General features: G+C 39.1%; 1 protein-coding gene across 1 annotated transcript in view; it reads left to right on the forward strand.

The window, feature by feature from the left end:
- Positions 1–18,095, forward strand: part of SLC38A6 (solute carrier family 38 member 6) — a 48,984-nt gene that overhangs the window by 3,158 nt on the left and 27,731 nt on the right. Inside the window, exons 3-5 of the mRNA XM_065403687.1 lie at positions 643–716; positions 5,777–5,829; positions 8,306–8,345. Of these exons, the coding sequence (XP_065259759.1) occupies positions 643–716; positions 5,777–5,829; positions 8,306–8,345 (167 nt within the window). The remainder of the gene's footprint in view (positions 1–642; positions 717–5,776; positions 5,830–8,305; positions 8,346–18,095) is intronic.

Consider the following 18,095-nt stretch of genomic DNA (forward strand, 5'->3'; position numbering starts at 1 on the left):
TGTATTTTTGGCATTAAGGCTATGGACCCTTTCACTTCTAGGTTATTCATTCATATCTGGCCTGTGGAGGTAGTGACCTGAAGTCTCATTAAATTGGTGGCAATTTGGTACTCAACCCAGTTCCTATGAATAGATGTTTATATCACAAAATCATTATCCCATTTAGTTTTAGAATTGGGCTGTCCAGGATAGGAATGATGCACTTCTGCTGAGCAGTGTGGGGAAGCTTGTATTTCTACTCTTCATGCAGTACCTATTCTGTGAATGAACAGAGGACTAACTACCATTGTTAGTCTGACTCCTTCTGTAAGGACTAAGTTCACTTTAATATATATACAGACACACATGCGGTAGAGTTGCAGTTCCTAGTGGTTATGAAATGGTTCACGTGCAGTGCTTTTGTCCTACATAAATCTGTGATGACTTATAATCTAGCACATAAAAATGTAAAGTGTAGTGGAACATAGCAAACAGCAGATAAGTCAGTGACCATATGAACTTTGGTCAGCAGATGTGAGCCATAAAATGAGGAAGTCCTGTCTCATTATAACTTCTTTCTTGTGCAATAATAAACCAGTTTTAAAAAGAGAACATGTATTTTACTTTAAGAAATGCCTTAAACTTCAATATTTTATATTTTAGCATCTTGCTGCTGATTGTTGCCAGCCTTGCTTCTTACTCTGTATTTCTGCTGCTTAGTATGTGCATTCAGACTGGTAAGTGAAGAGAATATATAGAGCAATAGTCTATAGTTTGTCTCATCTACAAAGATGTGACCCTGTAAAATTATTTGAATTAATGGTATATAAATATGATACTGTATATCTCACTGTTGCTGTAATATTTTGAAAATTAAGATTTGTCATTATTTTGTTATAAAACTCATCCATAAGTGTGATTTTGGAAACATTGTCATGAAACTTTGACTGAAATTTTTTTTTGCAGTAGGTATGATTTTTGAGCTCCTAGAAATTCTGCAAAGATGCATGAAAAAAGGCAAATATTTGATGTAGCTTAGTAAGGACTGTTTTAACACCTTCTGGATTCAAGCATTTTATTTATATAAAGCAGCAGCAGGATCTTGGAGTATATATACTTTGCTGCTTTCTTTGAAGTCATAAGAGCAGCAGGAAGCCCTAAATTAGCATCATTGTGGATACGCGTTCACTTTAATGGATACCTTATCAGGCTTGGTAATTTTATTTGACTGTTATCCATCCTCTTGCTCTTTGTATACCTCTTCTGTCTTAGAGATCATCTGACACTGCTTGATTCTGGTGTGTCTTCTGATTCTAGACCCTTAGTATTAACTTATCATAGTTCATGAATATTTGCTTTGGAATCTTAACTCTCTACAATAGCTAATCAGCTGCCACCTAATGATTTAACTCATGCTTTTTTAAAACTGTTATTGAAACCTTAAGATGCCAGTTCCTTAAATTCTACTACATGGAGGTTTTCTGGTATAACCTGGTCTCTGTCTCCATCATCCATCTTGTCATTACCGCCCTATCTGTCTTCCTCACTTTAAGGATGGTTTTCATGGTAGGAGAAAGCTTTCTTTTCTTTCCTTATTGCTTTTATTTTCCATAGCTAGCTTTGTTCACTCAGCTGACTATTTCCTGATTCTGCTCGGAGGCTGCTGTTCCTGTCTTCATCAGTTGAGTGATCTCCTTTACGCACATTTAAAAAAAAAAAAAAAAAAAAAAATCAGTAGCGGTTAGGGATACTTTAATGAAAGATGGCAATAGCTGCTTGGTGCTTTTGGACTAGTTTGTGGCTACCTTTTTCTCTCCAGCCAGTTAGGGTACAAGATTAGAAAGGAATCATTACCTGATAGATTATGAATTTTCAAACATTTGCATTATCTATTGTAGGTTCTTATATGGCCCCCATTACCACAATCTTTTAATGTACAGTATTTATCATTTCTCATAGGAGGTATCCATGCAGTGGATAAGGCACTGGACTGGAAGTCAGGAGACATGGGTTCTATTCCCATTTATGTGATAGACATGCTTTCTGACTTTGGGCAAGATATTTAATCTGTTTTCCCATCTGTAAAATGAGGATAAAAAAACTTTATAGAGTATTCAAAACTATGGATGAAAAGCACTGTATCATATACATCCTAAATGGTGGTGGTATTATGTTGATTTTATTTATTATCTTCATGGACAACACAGTGCAAAGGAAATTACAGGGGCAGGGCAAAGGGGAGAAATGGAAGAAAAGCTATTTTACAATAAAGGAACTTTCCACTTGGTGAAATTTGAGGCTTTAAACCATCTTTATATTCTAGGTCCCTAAGTCATTATCCATAGGAAATATTGCTCTTCTGGGAAGCATTTTTTTTTTTATACAATGTCAGTAAAGTGATTGGATGAATTATTTTCACATGCTTTAGAAGAACACCTTTCCGATTAATAATTACTACCAATTAACTCATTGCCAGGCTAAACTAGGACCAGAAATATTCATTGAATAAAAAATGTATTAAAATTCCTGGATTTAAACTTGCAGGCTTTCATTGATTTTTAGATGGTTGCAGTCAGGTTATATTTAATATAGTTTTGGTCAATGATTCCTGTAAAAACAATGAGATTATTCCAAGTTACAGAACATTGCTGGTCTCTTAGTGGAAACCTGTTAGGGCTGAAAAGCCACAAAGCTTGACCTACTATGTCTCTATCTCAGTGAAATGTATATTGTTCTTTATACGTGGGGTACTCTTCAAAACAGATCATTACATATTCTTTTAAAAAATGCATCAGACCAGCATTTGTGAACAAACCTACAATAATGGGCTAATGCGTGACTGGGGTTGGGAAGGAAGGAATTGCAGTGGTTAATTCTAGAGAATGAGTTGGGGATATACTTTTATGGTATGAAAAGTACCTTGACAATGTTTATAAACTGTCCATTGTGGTGATACTAAGGGTATGTCTACACCCAGCCGCTAGTTCGGCGGCTGGGAATCGAAGTTCCGGGTTCGATTTATCGCGTCTGGTCTGGACGCGATATATCGATCCCGGAAGCGCTCGCCTTCGACTGCGGTACTCCAGCTCGGCGAGAGGAGTACCGCGGAGTTGACGGGGAGCCTGCCTGCCGCGTGTGGACCGCGTCTGAACCGCGGTAAGTTCGAACTAAGGTATGTCGACTTCAGCTACGTTATTCACGTAGCTGAAGTTGCGTACCTTAGTTCGAATTTGGGGGTTAGTGTAGACCAGGCCTAAGTCATCATGAAAAATGAGTGTAAAAAGAAATGGCATGCAGCTGCCTGCAGAGGAAGCATCTATATTAATTCCATTGTAAAGGGAGATAGATATATTAAGTGCAGACATTTTAGTCATAATGTCTTATTGGAGAAGTGCTTCTAATTTTTTAATGACACAAATACTCTGGATTTGTAACAGTGACCGAATCTAATTACTAGTAGCGATCAAATGGCTTAGCAGATCAACATTGCTGTTTACTCCCAGGTTGTGTGTTGAGGTTTGTTCAGTCTTCAGTTATAGCAGGATTGAGCGAATAGCTGGAATTATTTTGCAGGAGTAGAGGGTTAAGGTTATTGATGGGGTTATTGTGAGCTGCTGCTGCTACATTTTTATATGTGAAGTATGCAGCCATCAGTGTTGCTGGTATCGTAACTGTCAATTTCACCTCAGCGGATACAACTGGATTTCCCTTGTGTTGAAGTATGTTTCAGAAATCATATTTTTGCTGAACTATCTTGTCTTTAAACTGGTGGAGTTTATTTTGCTTTTTAAATCAAATTGTTGTACTTTTGAAAAATTGAGAATAAATGCCACACTATTCACAGGACTGAATTTCTAGCATAAATGCAGAGTTACTCCAGGTTTACACTGGCATAACAGAGCAGACTCTGGCCCATTTTGTTTTTGCACAACATATTGATGATGGTACTAGAGAGGAATGTGAAACACCGAGCTTGCAAAAGGCCTACAAGATGATTAAGTTCTCTGTTATTTTATCTATGCTACAGTAATTATTACTGTGTACAACTTTACAGACAAATAACTGTGTCTCTGTCTTGAGTTTAGTCTCAGGCCCTGTGGCGGGTGACGACTCACCAACGCGACTCCGCCTGCTGTCATCCTGAGAATTAGCTCTTTTTGCAGCCTTGGAGTGCCCTCTGCAGACCGGTGTCCCTCCCGGACCCCGGTGCCCCTTCTCTCTGGGTTCTGCCCCTGCAGTACCTCGCAGTCTCTCAGGGTCTCCCCTCCCCAGGGAACCTCCTATCCCCACCTCACCTCAGTCTTTGGCTACTGCCAGTCACCATCTAGCCCCCATTCACTGGGGCGGACTGCAGTGTAATTGCCACTCATTAGCCAGGAGGGTTTGGACCTGCTGCCTCTGCATACCGTTGGGCTGCCCCACTGCAACCCCAGTACCTTCTCGGCCTTTAACAAGGTCTGCAGCCTGGGGGTTTCCAGACTGGAGCTCCCCAGCTCCTCTAGCCTTTCCCCAGCCCTCCTCCACTCAGGTACCCTGTTGCGCTCCCAAGCAGTCAGGCCCGTCTCTCTCTACAGCTAGAGAGAGACTCTCTGTCCTTCTGCTGGCCCACAGCCCTCTTATAAGGGCCAGCTGGGCCCTGATTAAACTGGCCACAGCTGCGGCTGCTTCCTTAATCAGCCCAGCTTTTCCAGTTGCAGCCGTCTCCAGGGCTGCTTTTAACCCCTGTTTACTGGGGTGGGGCAGCTGCCCCACCACAGGCCCCAATCCTGCAACTTGATTGACACAGGCTGATGCTTTCTCCCATGTGATATTCCATTGACTTCAGCGGGACTCAGCTCGGGGGTCTGTCCTGGCAGGTCAGCTTGCAGGGCTGGGGCCAAAATAAGTTGTGACTTGGGAAGAGATGGTAAAGCACATTGCAAGGGGGCTAAGTGAGAGGAAAGAGTATAAGAGTTATAAAAATAAAAACATGTGTTTAAGACTGATTTGCCCTCTAAAATACTTACAGCAGTTTGAATCTCAGCCATGTCCTGCATTAATATAGACTAGAAGAAAGGGGGTGACATTTTTGAGAATAATTTACAACTTTTTGAAACTCCTTAATTTTCTAGTAACAAATTGGGGACCGACCAACATTTTGAGATTAATTCTTCCATTCAGAATGATCCCTTTTTAAGTTACCAGCATATATATTGGAAACTTGGATTACTTTTAACATGGTTGCTTAGGTCAGGGGATTACTTTTGAAGGTGGGCTTCAGTGCAGGTTACACTGTATGTAAGGATCTGTATTGATTGTTCTTAGGGGCTAACCCTGCAAAGTACAGTGCACCTTCAGCTCTCCCTGAAATTAGTGGGCGTTGGGGGTGCTCAAAACCTTGCAGAACTGGGCGCTGAGGCTTACATTTCTTGGAAGATTTGTTCACTGTAATACAAAGCTGCCCCTTTTATTCTTTATGAAAATGAAATAAAATAATTTGTTTAATAAATATTGTTCAGAATGGTTTAATCCATGGTATAATCTACAAGAATTCTTAAAGAGAAGGTGATGTGGTATCCATATATTTGTAATCATGTTTAACGTAAAACTACTGTAATATAAATTTCTATAAATCGTTATGTATATGTAGCAATGTATGTTGAAGAAAGTGTTTATATCCTAAAGCTATATTATAAATGAGAATCATAAAATACTGCTTTAGTTTTGTCAGTGTAAAAAAATAAATAAAAAAACACACCCAACTATTCATAACTAAAGTGAATATGAAGTTGGAAATACTTTGTTTTTCTTTTAACAGCTGTCACTTCTTATGAAGATCTTGGTCTCTTTGCATTTGGATCACCTGGGAAGGTAACTTCTGTTTACAGTACCCATGTCTCTTTTATTCTGTACTTTAGTTCTGATAAATATTTTGTTGACTATAATTACATCGTTCCTGTTTAAGAAATAGCTATGTAGTATAATTAGCAAAACCCTAACATTGTACAAACCCCATGATTTTTGTAAATAAATTCCTACTACTCCCCAAAAACAACGAGGAGTCCTTGTGGCACCTTCAATTTCTAGACTGTGCAGGCCAAAAGTTGTCAGCCCTAAAATAGGTAGCTTTAATTTATGGTGGCATATTCTGTTTAAACACAAAGACATCTTGAAGGAAAATGTTGTTACTTTCCAGTCCATAGATTAGTTTGATACAGATAGTATTTACTACAGTGTGTTAGTTTTTGCTACCACCTAGTCATCCCAAAACTCCATTTCCAATGTTTTTATGACATTCAAATTCTGCACAATATTATCACATAATCTGTTTACAGATGTCTCTGAATGAGTCACCATGCTGCTTCAACTCTTAGAGAGCTTAGGGGATGTCTACACAGCAAACCCCTTTGCAGCAGTGAGTCTCAGAGCCCAGGTCAGCTGACTCAAGCTTGCAAGTCCTGCTATGCAGGGCTAAAAATAGTAGTGTAGATGTTCAGGTTTGGGCTAGAGCCCAGGTTCCAAGACCCTCATTGGGTTTCAGAGCCTGAGCCCAAACATCTATACTTAGGGCCATACCAAATTCATGGTCCATTTTGATCAATTTCACGGCCAGAGGATTTCAAAATTGGTCAATTTCACGTTTTCAGCTGTTTACATCTGAAATATGGTGTTGTAACCTTGGGGGTCTCAACCCAAAAGGTACCCAGAAGTGGGTCTGAGCCTTGCCCCCCCCCCCCATGCAAGGGAAGGACAAGTCTTGTTCCTCCCCGGCCCAGCAGGGACTTACCCCAAAATCAGGCTACAGAATTAGAGAATGTAGAGAGTTCAATACTTTGTCCGGACTCTTGAGGTGTGCAGCAAGGACATTCACACTGTGGACAAAGTCAAAATGTTAAGATCTTTATTAAAATAAACGAGAGTAATCAAAGCTACAAATCACAGGTCCACAAAAAAAGAGTACAGTTCTATAGTTCCTGGTGGTAACATCCCTTGTACAAAAGCTATTTAAACTATCATACTTCGTCGGGGATCTGGTAGTGCGACACAGAGGACCACCCTCGTCTCTGGCATGTCCAATGAGTTTGTTGGTCCAGGTTCCTCAATCCCAAAATAGTAGAGATCAGGTTCGAGAGTTGAGTAGCTAAGTTATATTGCAGAAGCTAAGCTGATAGTTATCTTTCTTTAAGTTCTCTTCTGTTAAGCTAAGAGAAGGATTCCTCAACATGGGGGTTTTCCCTCTTATAGGGTCCTGGCACTATCCTGAATATTCCTATCAGTGCCCAACTTTCCATGCCCAAGTCTTATTTCCTCATCCAGATAAATCTTGGGGTGCGCTTACTCTACAGTCTAGTATATTCTTACATATTAATATCAATTATCTCATTCTCAAAACCATTACCTTTGGCCTGAACTGTTACTTCCATGTTCTTGCGGTATACCTTGTGGTTACCAATATGTCCCAGTATTTTGGTAAACACCTTCAGTTCTCCATTCAGTTCCCCAAAGTCAGAAGGGTAGCTGGTAGGCAATTTGTCTATGCCAAAGGTTACAAACACTTATGCTAACTTGCTCTAGCTAATCATACAGGATACAGACCTGTAGGTTCCTTGCATTACAGCCAAATATAATGAAATAATATCTACTGCAATATAAACAATACATAATATAATTAATCAAACAATAAAGACAAACAGATTATATAACATAGCAAACTGACAGGCTAGCCCCATTGGCTACAAATTTTAAGGGCTTCTCTCGTGACTATAAAGACTAGATATACTTTGGATCAGTTCAGTGCTTTCTGGACTGGTAAACTTCATTTCCAGCACTGGTCCTACAAACAATCAGAAATTTAAATTTAAAAAATCCCTGATCTAAGAGTAAATTTGTAATATTCTAAAGAGAAAATGAGGTTTAAGGTTCAGAATAAAATATTCATAGTCTCTGATGAGGCTGACACACAGAAGAGATTTGCATGTACTATCTGATTGTCTCTTCAGAGCCAAATGACAGATGCAGTGAAGTTCTAAAAAAATTATTAGAATACACTCATATGCCCTCTGAATGATACAAAAATGAGCGGTCTACAGAGCAGACTTCATTTATAACTACTTTTGTTCTGTCATCTCAAAATGAAAATACAGTATTCTGGTGACGTTTTTTTGCTGTTCTATTACATTTGTTTCCATATTTTATAAACTAGTCATTAAACAGAAGACACCCTTTCAGTACTAATTATCAGTTCTACATTTGGTTTAAGATAATCAGTATACAATTTGACTGTTATAGACTGAAGTTTTGTTTTTAGTTTTCCTTACCCTTTCTAAAGAAATCAATTGTTTTATAGGTTATCGTGGGAAGTACGATAATTATTCAGAATATTGGAGGTAAGAAATTTCATAGTGGGGTATGTGTGCTTGGGGGTATTTATAAACATAAAAGGCTATATTTAGGTAAAATTATACCTGTTAGAGAGGCTGACAAAAAGAGGAAATTTAAGGGCAAGGTTTATGAGATCTTGTTATGCCCAAGTGCTACAGTAGGTACACTTTGTCACATCACATGCTCTGTACCCTGCAATTCCTACGCATGACATGATGAATGCAAGCATAAAAGGTTGGCCTTTGAATTTAATTGTTTTAATGGCTTCTATTTACGGAATCATAGAATGTTGTGTACGCTAACTTAATGGTAGTTTTCCTCCGTTTTTGGGTAATTCAAGATTTTGTGTTGAGTATACATTCTTCTTCATAATGTGGTCTATTTTTCACACTAATCAGTTTTGTCATCTGCTGTGTAGTCTAGCTATATAGTTCTTTTTTGCCCTTCTTAGTACATTTCCTAATAAAATAACTGTCTTGAAATAAAAATAATCAATTACATAGTTATAAACATGTAAATCCCAATTAGCAACCAGCATATGAATAAAGTAAGAGTACTCACAGAAATATTCAGAGTAGATAGAGTCCAAAAGAAGGTAGGTTTAAAAGGTAGAGTTAGAAGAGACTGACTGACTACTGTGGAATGCTCAGTTTTAAACTGGATTCTTTCTCCTGGGTGAAAGCAGGAAATGTGCTGAAAACAAAACGAAAAGATTAGGAAAGAGGACGCAGACAGTCATTTATAATGACTAAGAGAAACAGTGTTCCAGTTCTATAAAGAACAAGCAGTGATTAGCAGAGTACCTGGACTTATTGCAAAATGGACCTAGAAGTAGACCAAATGACTGCTTTTATGATTGGCCTACCTTTACTAAAATTGCTAGTAATGGAAACTACTTAATTTAAATGGCTATAAAAATCCTGGAATTAATTCCAGACAGGAGCGAACACATTAATTCCAAGGTCTAAAGATTATTTATTCATGCAGGTTTTAGAGGATGTTATGAAGCTATGAACAGATTTTTAAATTTCCTTTCCCATTTGACTGGACCACTAAATAAATGCTATAAGACAAAGAGGGAATACATAGTGAAGGTTCAGGTGACTCTGGGATCTAGTACAAGGCTGTGCGGTCAAAGGAAATTTGAGTCTTATTTCATCCCCATAACAGTTCATAACCTTCTCTGTGTGTCACTTTTAATAAAACTCAGTTTAGTCATGCTAGAGGCCCAAGCTGTTGTATGTTGGATATTATCAAACTACTTATTCCATCTTCTGCAATGGACTTCTCTGCCAGAGATCTTGACCTGTTCTGCCAAGAATTTCATTTCTGTTTAATAGGTTAATTCAAGGAGCAGCTTTCGCAACTGGAAAACATTCTTTCAAGTATTTAAAAATGCCTGTCACTTTCCAAATCCTCTGTCTTTTTGGTTCTCAGGATTTAAGTGCAAAGATCTTTTGTATAGGAGAGTGGCACAAGTATTTTCTGCCCTCATATATTTAAGTTCTTTGCAAAGATTAACCCATTTCACAGATAGGGAAAAATCACCTATCCCTAACTGAATCAGTGTAGACCAAAAACACCCCCCTTTGCATAAAGAGGCACTCTGCCTTGTCTAACTGGAGGTGGGGATGGGGAGTGCAGCTTCCATGGCACTTCCTCCATCTCCTGGTATCCTGTGGATGCCCTGCACAAAAGGAGGGTTGTTTCGGGGATGAGAGAAGTAGGGATTTGTCTGTCGTCCACGTCCCCCTGCTCAGCCTCTAGATGTACATGTTAAAACAGCTGGGAGCTTTGTTTTCACTCTCAGTGAATCCTCCCTCCCCAGCAACTGCTATTTCTACTGTCTCAAAGGGACTCAGCCAATGGCAGCATGGTTCTTTGGAAGTGTGCTGCCAAAGGAAACGTGGGAGCTAGTGAAGCTGTGTGGTGTCGGGAGCCATCCTTACAGTTGGCTCTCCTAGTATCTAACAGATTCCCAGGATTAGGAGGCCTCTCCCCATCAAAACTCCATCTTCTTGACCCTTGAGAGACAATGAAGGTACAGGAAGTTTTCTTGCCTTTTTGGTCCCCTTCCATGGATTTCTCAGTGAGAGGGGTCAGGCCTTTGGGTTTAGTTTGTCCTGAAGGGATGCCTCTAGACTTATCAATACGGAGTTCTTTATGTTCAGCCCTTTCTTTGGTGTGTCCCCCCACCCTTGTTTCTTTGCATCCAGCAAAGCCATGACCCTTCAATAGTCTTTCAAGCTGTATCGGTGTCTTAAATTTCAGAAAACGACTAGAAATAAAATGGTCTCCATTTACCTCTTCCATCATCAGAGCTGGGAATATTGTATCAGATGGAATCTCATTACAAAGAAGATTATTGGCACTTTCAGAATGTAGGTTAGGCATTATTTTTTAATGTGGTATCATTATTTCTAAAAGTAACCAGAATATATGGAAGTGATTTACACTCAGTTGGAGTGGAGACTTTATTTAACTTTTTTTTTTTTTTTAACCATGTTTAAAAGGATGCCTTCAGTGTTCTGGGTTTGTTTTTTGTTATTTATTTTTCCATAATCTTTAAAAAACCTTTTTCTCATGGTTATATTTTGTTTAAAAAATCCAAAACAAAAAACATCTTGCAGAGTTGAAAGCAAACTTCTTATTTTTAATAACTTTATTGCACACACCCACTGGGTTTGTTTGTTTATATGGGGATGCTGACTTTACTACTGTGCAAAGAAGCATTGACCAAAGAAAAACTTGCATGGTTTTTACAAACAGCTATAAGAAAAGGAATAGTAACTCAAATTTGGATCAATCAGCCTTAAAAAAAAAAAAAATCTCCTTAATAGTCATTTTAAAAGTTGAGACGAGACATAAGCAATCGGAAGCCAGGGAATTCAAAGTTAGGTATAGTGCTTGGGATTTGTCACTCTAAAGTTTTTAAACACGATTATTCAATTCTTATACTATGGTTGTGAAGATTAAATCAACATTTAAACTATTTTTCTACATTAACAAGTCTTGATGGTGCCTGTTGTTTACCCAAGTAGAGCCAATTAAATAGTCGATTTAAGTACCAAAAGCTAGCTGAGGACCTGTACAGAGTAGCGATTAAAATTTGTCAGTTATTTTTAGTTTTGCAAGCTTTAAAAAGCTTCTTAAACTATTAATATTTTTACTCTGTTCATTTTGAAATAGCCACATTTAAATTGCACTTTTTAAAAAAAAAAAAAAAAAAACACCACCAAAACTACAGCCTAAAGATTTTTATTTTCCAGCACATTTTTACTTGAGTAATATAAACTTCAAAAATAGAGTGATAAAAATAATGGAAATACTTACCAAGCTGTCTTTATAGCAACATGAATGTGTTGCTATATTATAGATATTCATTAATGAGCTAACACTGGTAGGTTGAGTGGGAGGATTCAGGCTAATCTGGTATCCTCCCTGATTCCCTTAGTCAGCATTTTGTGACTTGCAATGGCCCAGTTCTGCAGGTCTTTACTCATACTAGTAATAGTTATTCACTCAAAGTGTCCCACTGACTTTAATGGGATTATTCACATAAATGTTACTTAGTATGAAAAGGGGTTGCAGAATTAAGCCATAGATAGGAAGTTGCATGATGCCAGATCATCATGTTATCCCATCCACGTCCTTTACTGTCTCACTTCCCACCTCCTCCTGAGATCCATGCATGGAATGATCCTCTAGGTGTACATCCCAGGCCTGCCATGCTGAAAGTGGGGAGGAGGGCTGTGGCCTATTCCATCTACACGCATCCCAGCTGAAGGGCTCTCCATGCAGTTCTCAGTCTGCATGTGTAGAGGGGAGAGGGAAAAAATCATTTTGTCCTAGGGAAGATACTCAGTTACCACAGCACCAGGTGGTATTCACGTATTTACATTACAGGGTGGATTGATTTAAAGCACTGATTTTGATTTAAATCAGCAAGCAGGAAATCTTGATTTACATAATTGATTTTAATCTTGTCCTGCATTTATACTTTTTAGTTATTTTGAAAAAGAATGGTTCATTCTCATTGGTTAGTATGTGTCACGGAGTAACACTGGCCTTTTAAGAGGAGCAGGGCCGGTACCTGTGCTGCCTCCGCTCACTTCAATTGGGCTTAACAGAGGTTATCTGAGCCCTAGAGAAGAAAGAGAGCCAGTGAGGGTTGCCTTAGAACACAGACGTGAGTCAGTTGGGAGAGGGGCAGATGAGAGGTGCCAGAGCTAGGAGACTGACTGTGGTTCCTGGGAGAAGGCTGAAGGCAAGGAGAGCAGCAAGAGGGGTTTCTCCTCAAGCCAGAGAGCCAGGGCTGAAGGCAGCAGGTGCCTGCTGTTTCCAAGCTGGAGCCAAGACTGATGTCTCAGCACTGAAAGGCTGAACCTTGGGGAATAGTGAGAGGGCCAGAGGGAGTTGAGGGATGCTCCTCTGGCAAGAATGATTTCCCAATGTGGATGATTCCACTGGGAAGAGCAGGCTTGCACTCCAGTTGGAGGGGCTGGGGTGGCTGTCCTGGCAGAGGGACAGAAGAGGACTGGCAAAGAGGCCATGGCCAAAGGTGCCAGGGTGTGGTATATGTGGCATCGAGGGACAAAGATGTGTTGGGATTTAAATGTGTGTTTGCACTGGGGTGATAAATGGAATATGTGTTGGGATTTTATTATGGACTGTTTTGAACTATGTTCTGGTAATAAACCATGTTGATGGATTAGAGGATAAGACTGTATGGAGACCTTCAGTTACCAAGAGGGGATACTGAGGCAGGGTGCCACAGAGCTACTCCTGGCCATGAGGGGACACTCGGAAGGTGACTAGCCCTGCTATAGTATAATTTGGTATTTTTTTGCTAACCAGGAGGATATACCATACTAATACACATTATTTAAGCAATTATATAACACACATTTATTCCAATTCTTGATTTTTACTTTTTTTATTATGTTGAGATGCATTTCTTATTTTTTAGATGATTAATATTTTTTTTACTTATGATTTGTGTCAAGCTACATTTGGATGGAAATTGAAATTCAATTAAAAATCTACAAACTCATCATTTTAAAAATGTTTGTTAGTTAAATAAAATTACATTAAATGTGCTGGCCACATAAGGAAAAAAGTTAATCAAAACATGTTTTAGATATAAAAATGATTTATTAAACAAAAAGTATTATCTGTAGTTAATGAAGTCAACTGATTGTTTCTAGTCACCATAACCTTCAAGATTTTAGAATTGTTAGATCGCCTCCTATCACACCTCATTTTTATTCTTGGGGCTGGTCTACACTAACCCCCCACTTCGAACTAAGATACGCAACTTCAGCTACGTGAATAACGTAGCTGAAGTCGAAGTATCTTAGTTCGAACTTACCACGGGTCCACACGCGGCAGGCAGGCTCCCCCGTCGACTCCACGTACTCCTCTCGCGGAGCAGGAGTACTGGCGTCGACGGCGAGCACTTCCGGGATCGATTTATCGTGTCTAGACAAGACGCGATAAATCGATCCCAGAAGATCGATTGCTTACCGCCGGACCCGGAGGTAAGTATAGACGTACCCTTAGATTGGAAGAGGAAAATAAACTTTCCTGCTTTTTCAGCTCCCAACAGGTTTCTCAAACTGAATGAATTAGTTGTTGAACTGAACTAGTGGGATGTGGGACAAACTGAACTGAAGAAATTATTATCTCTGCACCTGCAGAAGAGGCTACTGCTGTCAAAAGCTGATTTAGCCCTTCAGCAAACTCTGGTTCCAGTGCTTATTCAGTGATTTTTCAAAGAGAGTCAGTGGTATGACTTTCTTCAAAACTTCAGCAGCAAAGATAACTGTTTGAATGTTTTTTTTAATTTAATTTAAATGATTTTAATAGAGTACAGTAAGGTTGTAATTTTAATTTTAAATGGGTTTAATTTTTAAAAGAAAAATGTATTTTAAATTAAAAAATCAGATTTGACATTTTAAAACATCCATTTTTAATTTAAAAAACCCCATCAATGTTTATCAGTTCTGTTGCATAATCCTCTCCAGAAGTAACCGAATCTAGAGGGAGCCCCTGCTATTGAAGCTCCAATGGAGTTGTGTGGCTGTATAGCAGTGAGCGGGGTGCAGTAGGCCAGCCCCAGGGTTCTGCATCCTGTGGGTTCCCTAGATCCTGAAGGATCTGCCAGGTTTGTGGGCGGCTACTCCATGAAAGAGGGCAGGACAATGGGAAGGAATTCTTCCCCAAGGAAAAGCTCTCAAAGATTTCCCATTTAAAAAATACCCTCCGATTAATTGTCCTCTCCTGCAATAAAGTGTGTGTGTCAGTAGGGATATGACAGCATATATAATGAATGAAGTTGGAGAGTGAAGTATTTTAGCAAGATTTGTGGGAAATGGAGACACACATAATAAAGTATTGCACAAGAGCATTTCACAATCTTGCCAACACTAACAAATCTTCAGCATTGAGGTCTAAAGCAGGAATTGTGTGGGCGGAGTTTTACAGCATATTTCTCCAGGCTAAAGACTGGCACTAGCTGAAGATCATTGCGGTAGGGAAGTATGACTGATCACATGGAACCTGGAAGTTTTGATAGATAGAAACAAATTGGAAATTTTGAGAACATGAATTTAATAATACTATATGCAGTAACAGCTGGAATTAAACACTGTAGTTGAACATAGATGATCTCCACGGGGATTTTTTGCAACAATAATAGTCTGAGGTGCACAGTGGAATTCTTTTGTTAAAGATCAATTTGGGTTACCTGCCTGCTTTTGTTTATTGTACCCAAATGATCAATATTTGCAGCTCCGTGGAATTGAGTTTCCCAAATCAAACGTATGTGAAAGCAAAATTTCATTGTACAAGGGTTTAGCAAATTCTAGTGCTGAAGAAGATTAGTTAGTTTATAATGGTTTCCAATTGTGCCTTCTACAAGTTAAATTATTTACCTGCATTCAACTGGCTCTCAAAAGGTGCAAAATTATTTCCTCTTTGAAAACATCAAAAACTGTTTCCAGTCAGATTCTAAACTAAAAGCAAAGACAAATTGATAAACACCAAAGAGTACCAGGAAAGGAAACTCTAGTTATGGTGTTGGTTTTGCATCCAGCAAGCCTAGCTCTCTCTTGAGCTATGCTGTTTGCTTGCATACTATACATTTTAAACAGACGTTCTACAGATACCGCAGACATTTAATTCTCTTGTGAGTTACATTTTACAGTCTGTTAATATGATCAACAAACTGGACAACACATGAAGACATTCGACTAAACTGTAGCAAATTTCTATAAATTATGTTGAATACATTACTAAATATTAAAATTCTGCTTTCTTATTTTTTGTTTAGGGATTTTTTGCAATTAAAATAGTCAATATTTGGCAGACTGTTTTCTTAAGTATAAAAAAAGCTAAATCTAGGAAAGGGTCTGCATAAGAGACATTTGGGGGTTTTGTAGAGGTGTGGGTGTAGGTAATGTGCTTTTCCAGCAATGCTCTCTCAGTGCCATCTGCTGGCCAGTCAGAGCACAGCACTAACATGAAGTTGTGGTGTTGGGTTTTTGTTTGTATTTTTTAAGTGCTGCTAATTAGCAGCCTGAGGCTGGTTATGCTGAAGAGAGGGACTTTTTTTTAGATTTTACTTGGATTTACATTTATTACAGTTAAGACAGTGGGAGATTTGGAGGGAGCCTAAATTAGGGAAGAAATAATTTATAACTTGTATAAGGTTGGTTAAACATACTTACAGCTCCTGTGATGAATTTGTACACAGTGCAATTTACGTAACTTGTATATAAAACTACAGCATTATCTCTCTTGTACCAAAGCTCAAGTGGCATATTTTACACCATGGAATTAAAATACTCCAACTTCAGTTGTTTCCTGTGATCAAGATAGTCATATTTTTCTGTTTTGCAAGTTATCTTTTATTCTGCTCAGAGTTCATTAGCCATTTAATTACAAAATGTATTGTAAATAGAATTTTGTCTTGTTTAAAAAGTGCTAATCCAGAGGAATTTAAATCTGGCCAATATAGTGAGAAAATCATGGATTGCATCCTTGTCTCTCCCATCAGAGTACATATTCTACCAACCTATTTGGAATAAATTAACACCCCCATAAAGTGGAAGGGCAGACATAGTGCATCTCTTTGCTAAAGACTGGATTGAACTTCCCCCAAATACAGAAAATCTAATCCTATTTTCAAACTGGAATGCACGCTGCAGTTTGTGATTGACCTGAAAGCTAATTAGCCTTATTGTTTTAAATTGAGGATTTCCGGTGTAGAGCTTCTTTAAATAAGGGCAGGTTTGTCAATTGCCATACTAAATTAACAATTGATGGCCAGTAAGAACAATTATGCTGTATTTTCATAATGTAGTGAATGTAATTAGGAGATTTTTGACACAGTAAAAAATATTAAGACTTTTAAGAAAAAAATATTTCTTAAATCTATCTGCAGATTGAATACATTTAGAGCTTGTCTGATGAGACATTTTTCCTGTTACACTGGTCTAATTGTAGTTAAACCACCATAGTTACACCAGTATAACTCTGACATGTGGATACTCTTATTCCAGAATCAGAGTGGCTGTTTTCAGCTTTATTTAAATCACTTCCAAAGTGACATAAGCTAAACCGGAAAAAGGCTCTCGTGCCAGAATAAGAGAGTCCACATGGGAAGTTCTATTGGTATAATTTATAGCAGATTATATTCACACTGCCTTCTACCAGTATACCTTTCCCATACAGACAAGCACTAAATCTGTGTTTTTTAGTACTGTTTTAAACCAAATTCATGCATCTCCAGTGATTTTGTAGATTTCTGCTAAAGGAAATGTATTCTTTTCATAAGTATTGAGTGGGAGAGCCTTCAAGACTTTATTTTGATTGTGTAATATTTTTATACATACTTAATGCATGGGATGGATGCCTTAGACTGGTTCTAAAAATTTTGTCTTGATGACCCCTTTCACACAGCAAGTCCCTGAGTGTGCCCCCCCCCAATTAAAAACACCTTTTTTACATTAAACACTATTATAAATGTTGGCGGCGAAGCGGGGTTTCGGGTGGAGGCTGACAGGTCATGACCCCCATGTAATAACCTTGCAACCCCCTGAGGGGTCACGGCCCCCAGTTTGTCTTAGAAACTGACATAAACAGAAGAGTCATGCAGTATGAGGGGCAAAGTAGCTCATGGATTTTTGGTAGCATTCACACTTCATTTTTTCTGCTCCTCTTCTCTTCTCAGTTTGATTATAGTATTATTTTGATTTTCAGATGGCTAGATGAAGATACTCATGGGCGGCAGGTGAACTTCCAGCTGGAGGAGGCTAGCCCCCAGCCGGCCCCGCTTCCCTCCCCGGCCCCCGAGCTCAGGGCGGGCGGCGTGCCCCCAAGCGCAGGGCGGCCCCAGCCACCCCAAGTCCCAGTAGCACTGAAGAGCCTGCCACCTGGGCTGGGACCAAGGGGGAAGGGCAAGCAGGAGGTGGCTTTGGGGAGGAGCGTAGGTGGGGTCACACAGGGCTGTTTGGGGAGGCACAGCTTTCCCCAGCCTATTGGATGTGCCGCCCATGGAGATACTGTAATGTTCCTCTCCCTCAGCCCCACTCCAAATCCCCATGAAACAGAATTAGCCTACTAAAAATTCAGCATTCCACTCTCCAGTTCCACTTACATTCACAACTCCCATCTCCTGACATCACATTATTTAGATGGACACTTTCTCTTACATCCATTGGGTCAGAACAGACTATTGGTAAGAAGGTCAT

The sequence above is a fragment of the Emys orbicularis genome, chromosome 4 (assembly GCF_028017835.1).
Source record: "Emys orbicularis isolate rEmyOrb1 chromosome 4, rEmyOrb1.hap1, whole genome shotgun sequence".
In the NCBI taxonomy this organism is placed as follows: domain Eukaryota; kingdom Metazoa; phylum Chordata; order Testudines; family Emydidae; genus Emys; species Emys orbicularis.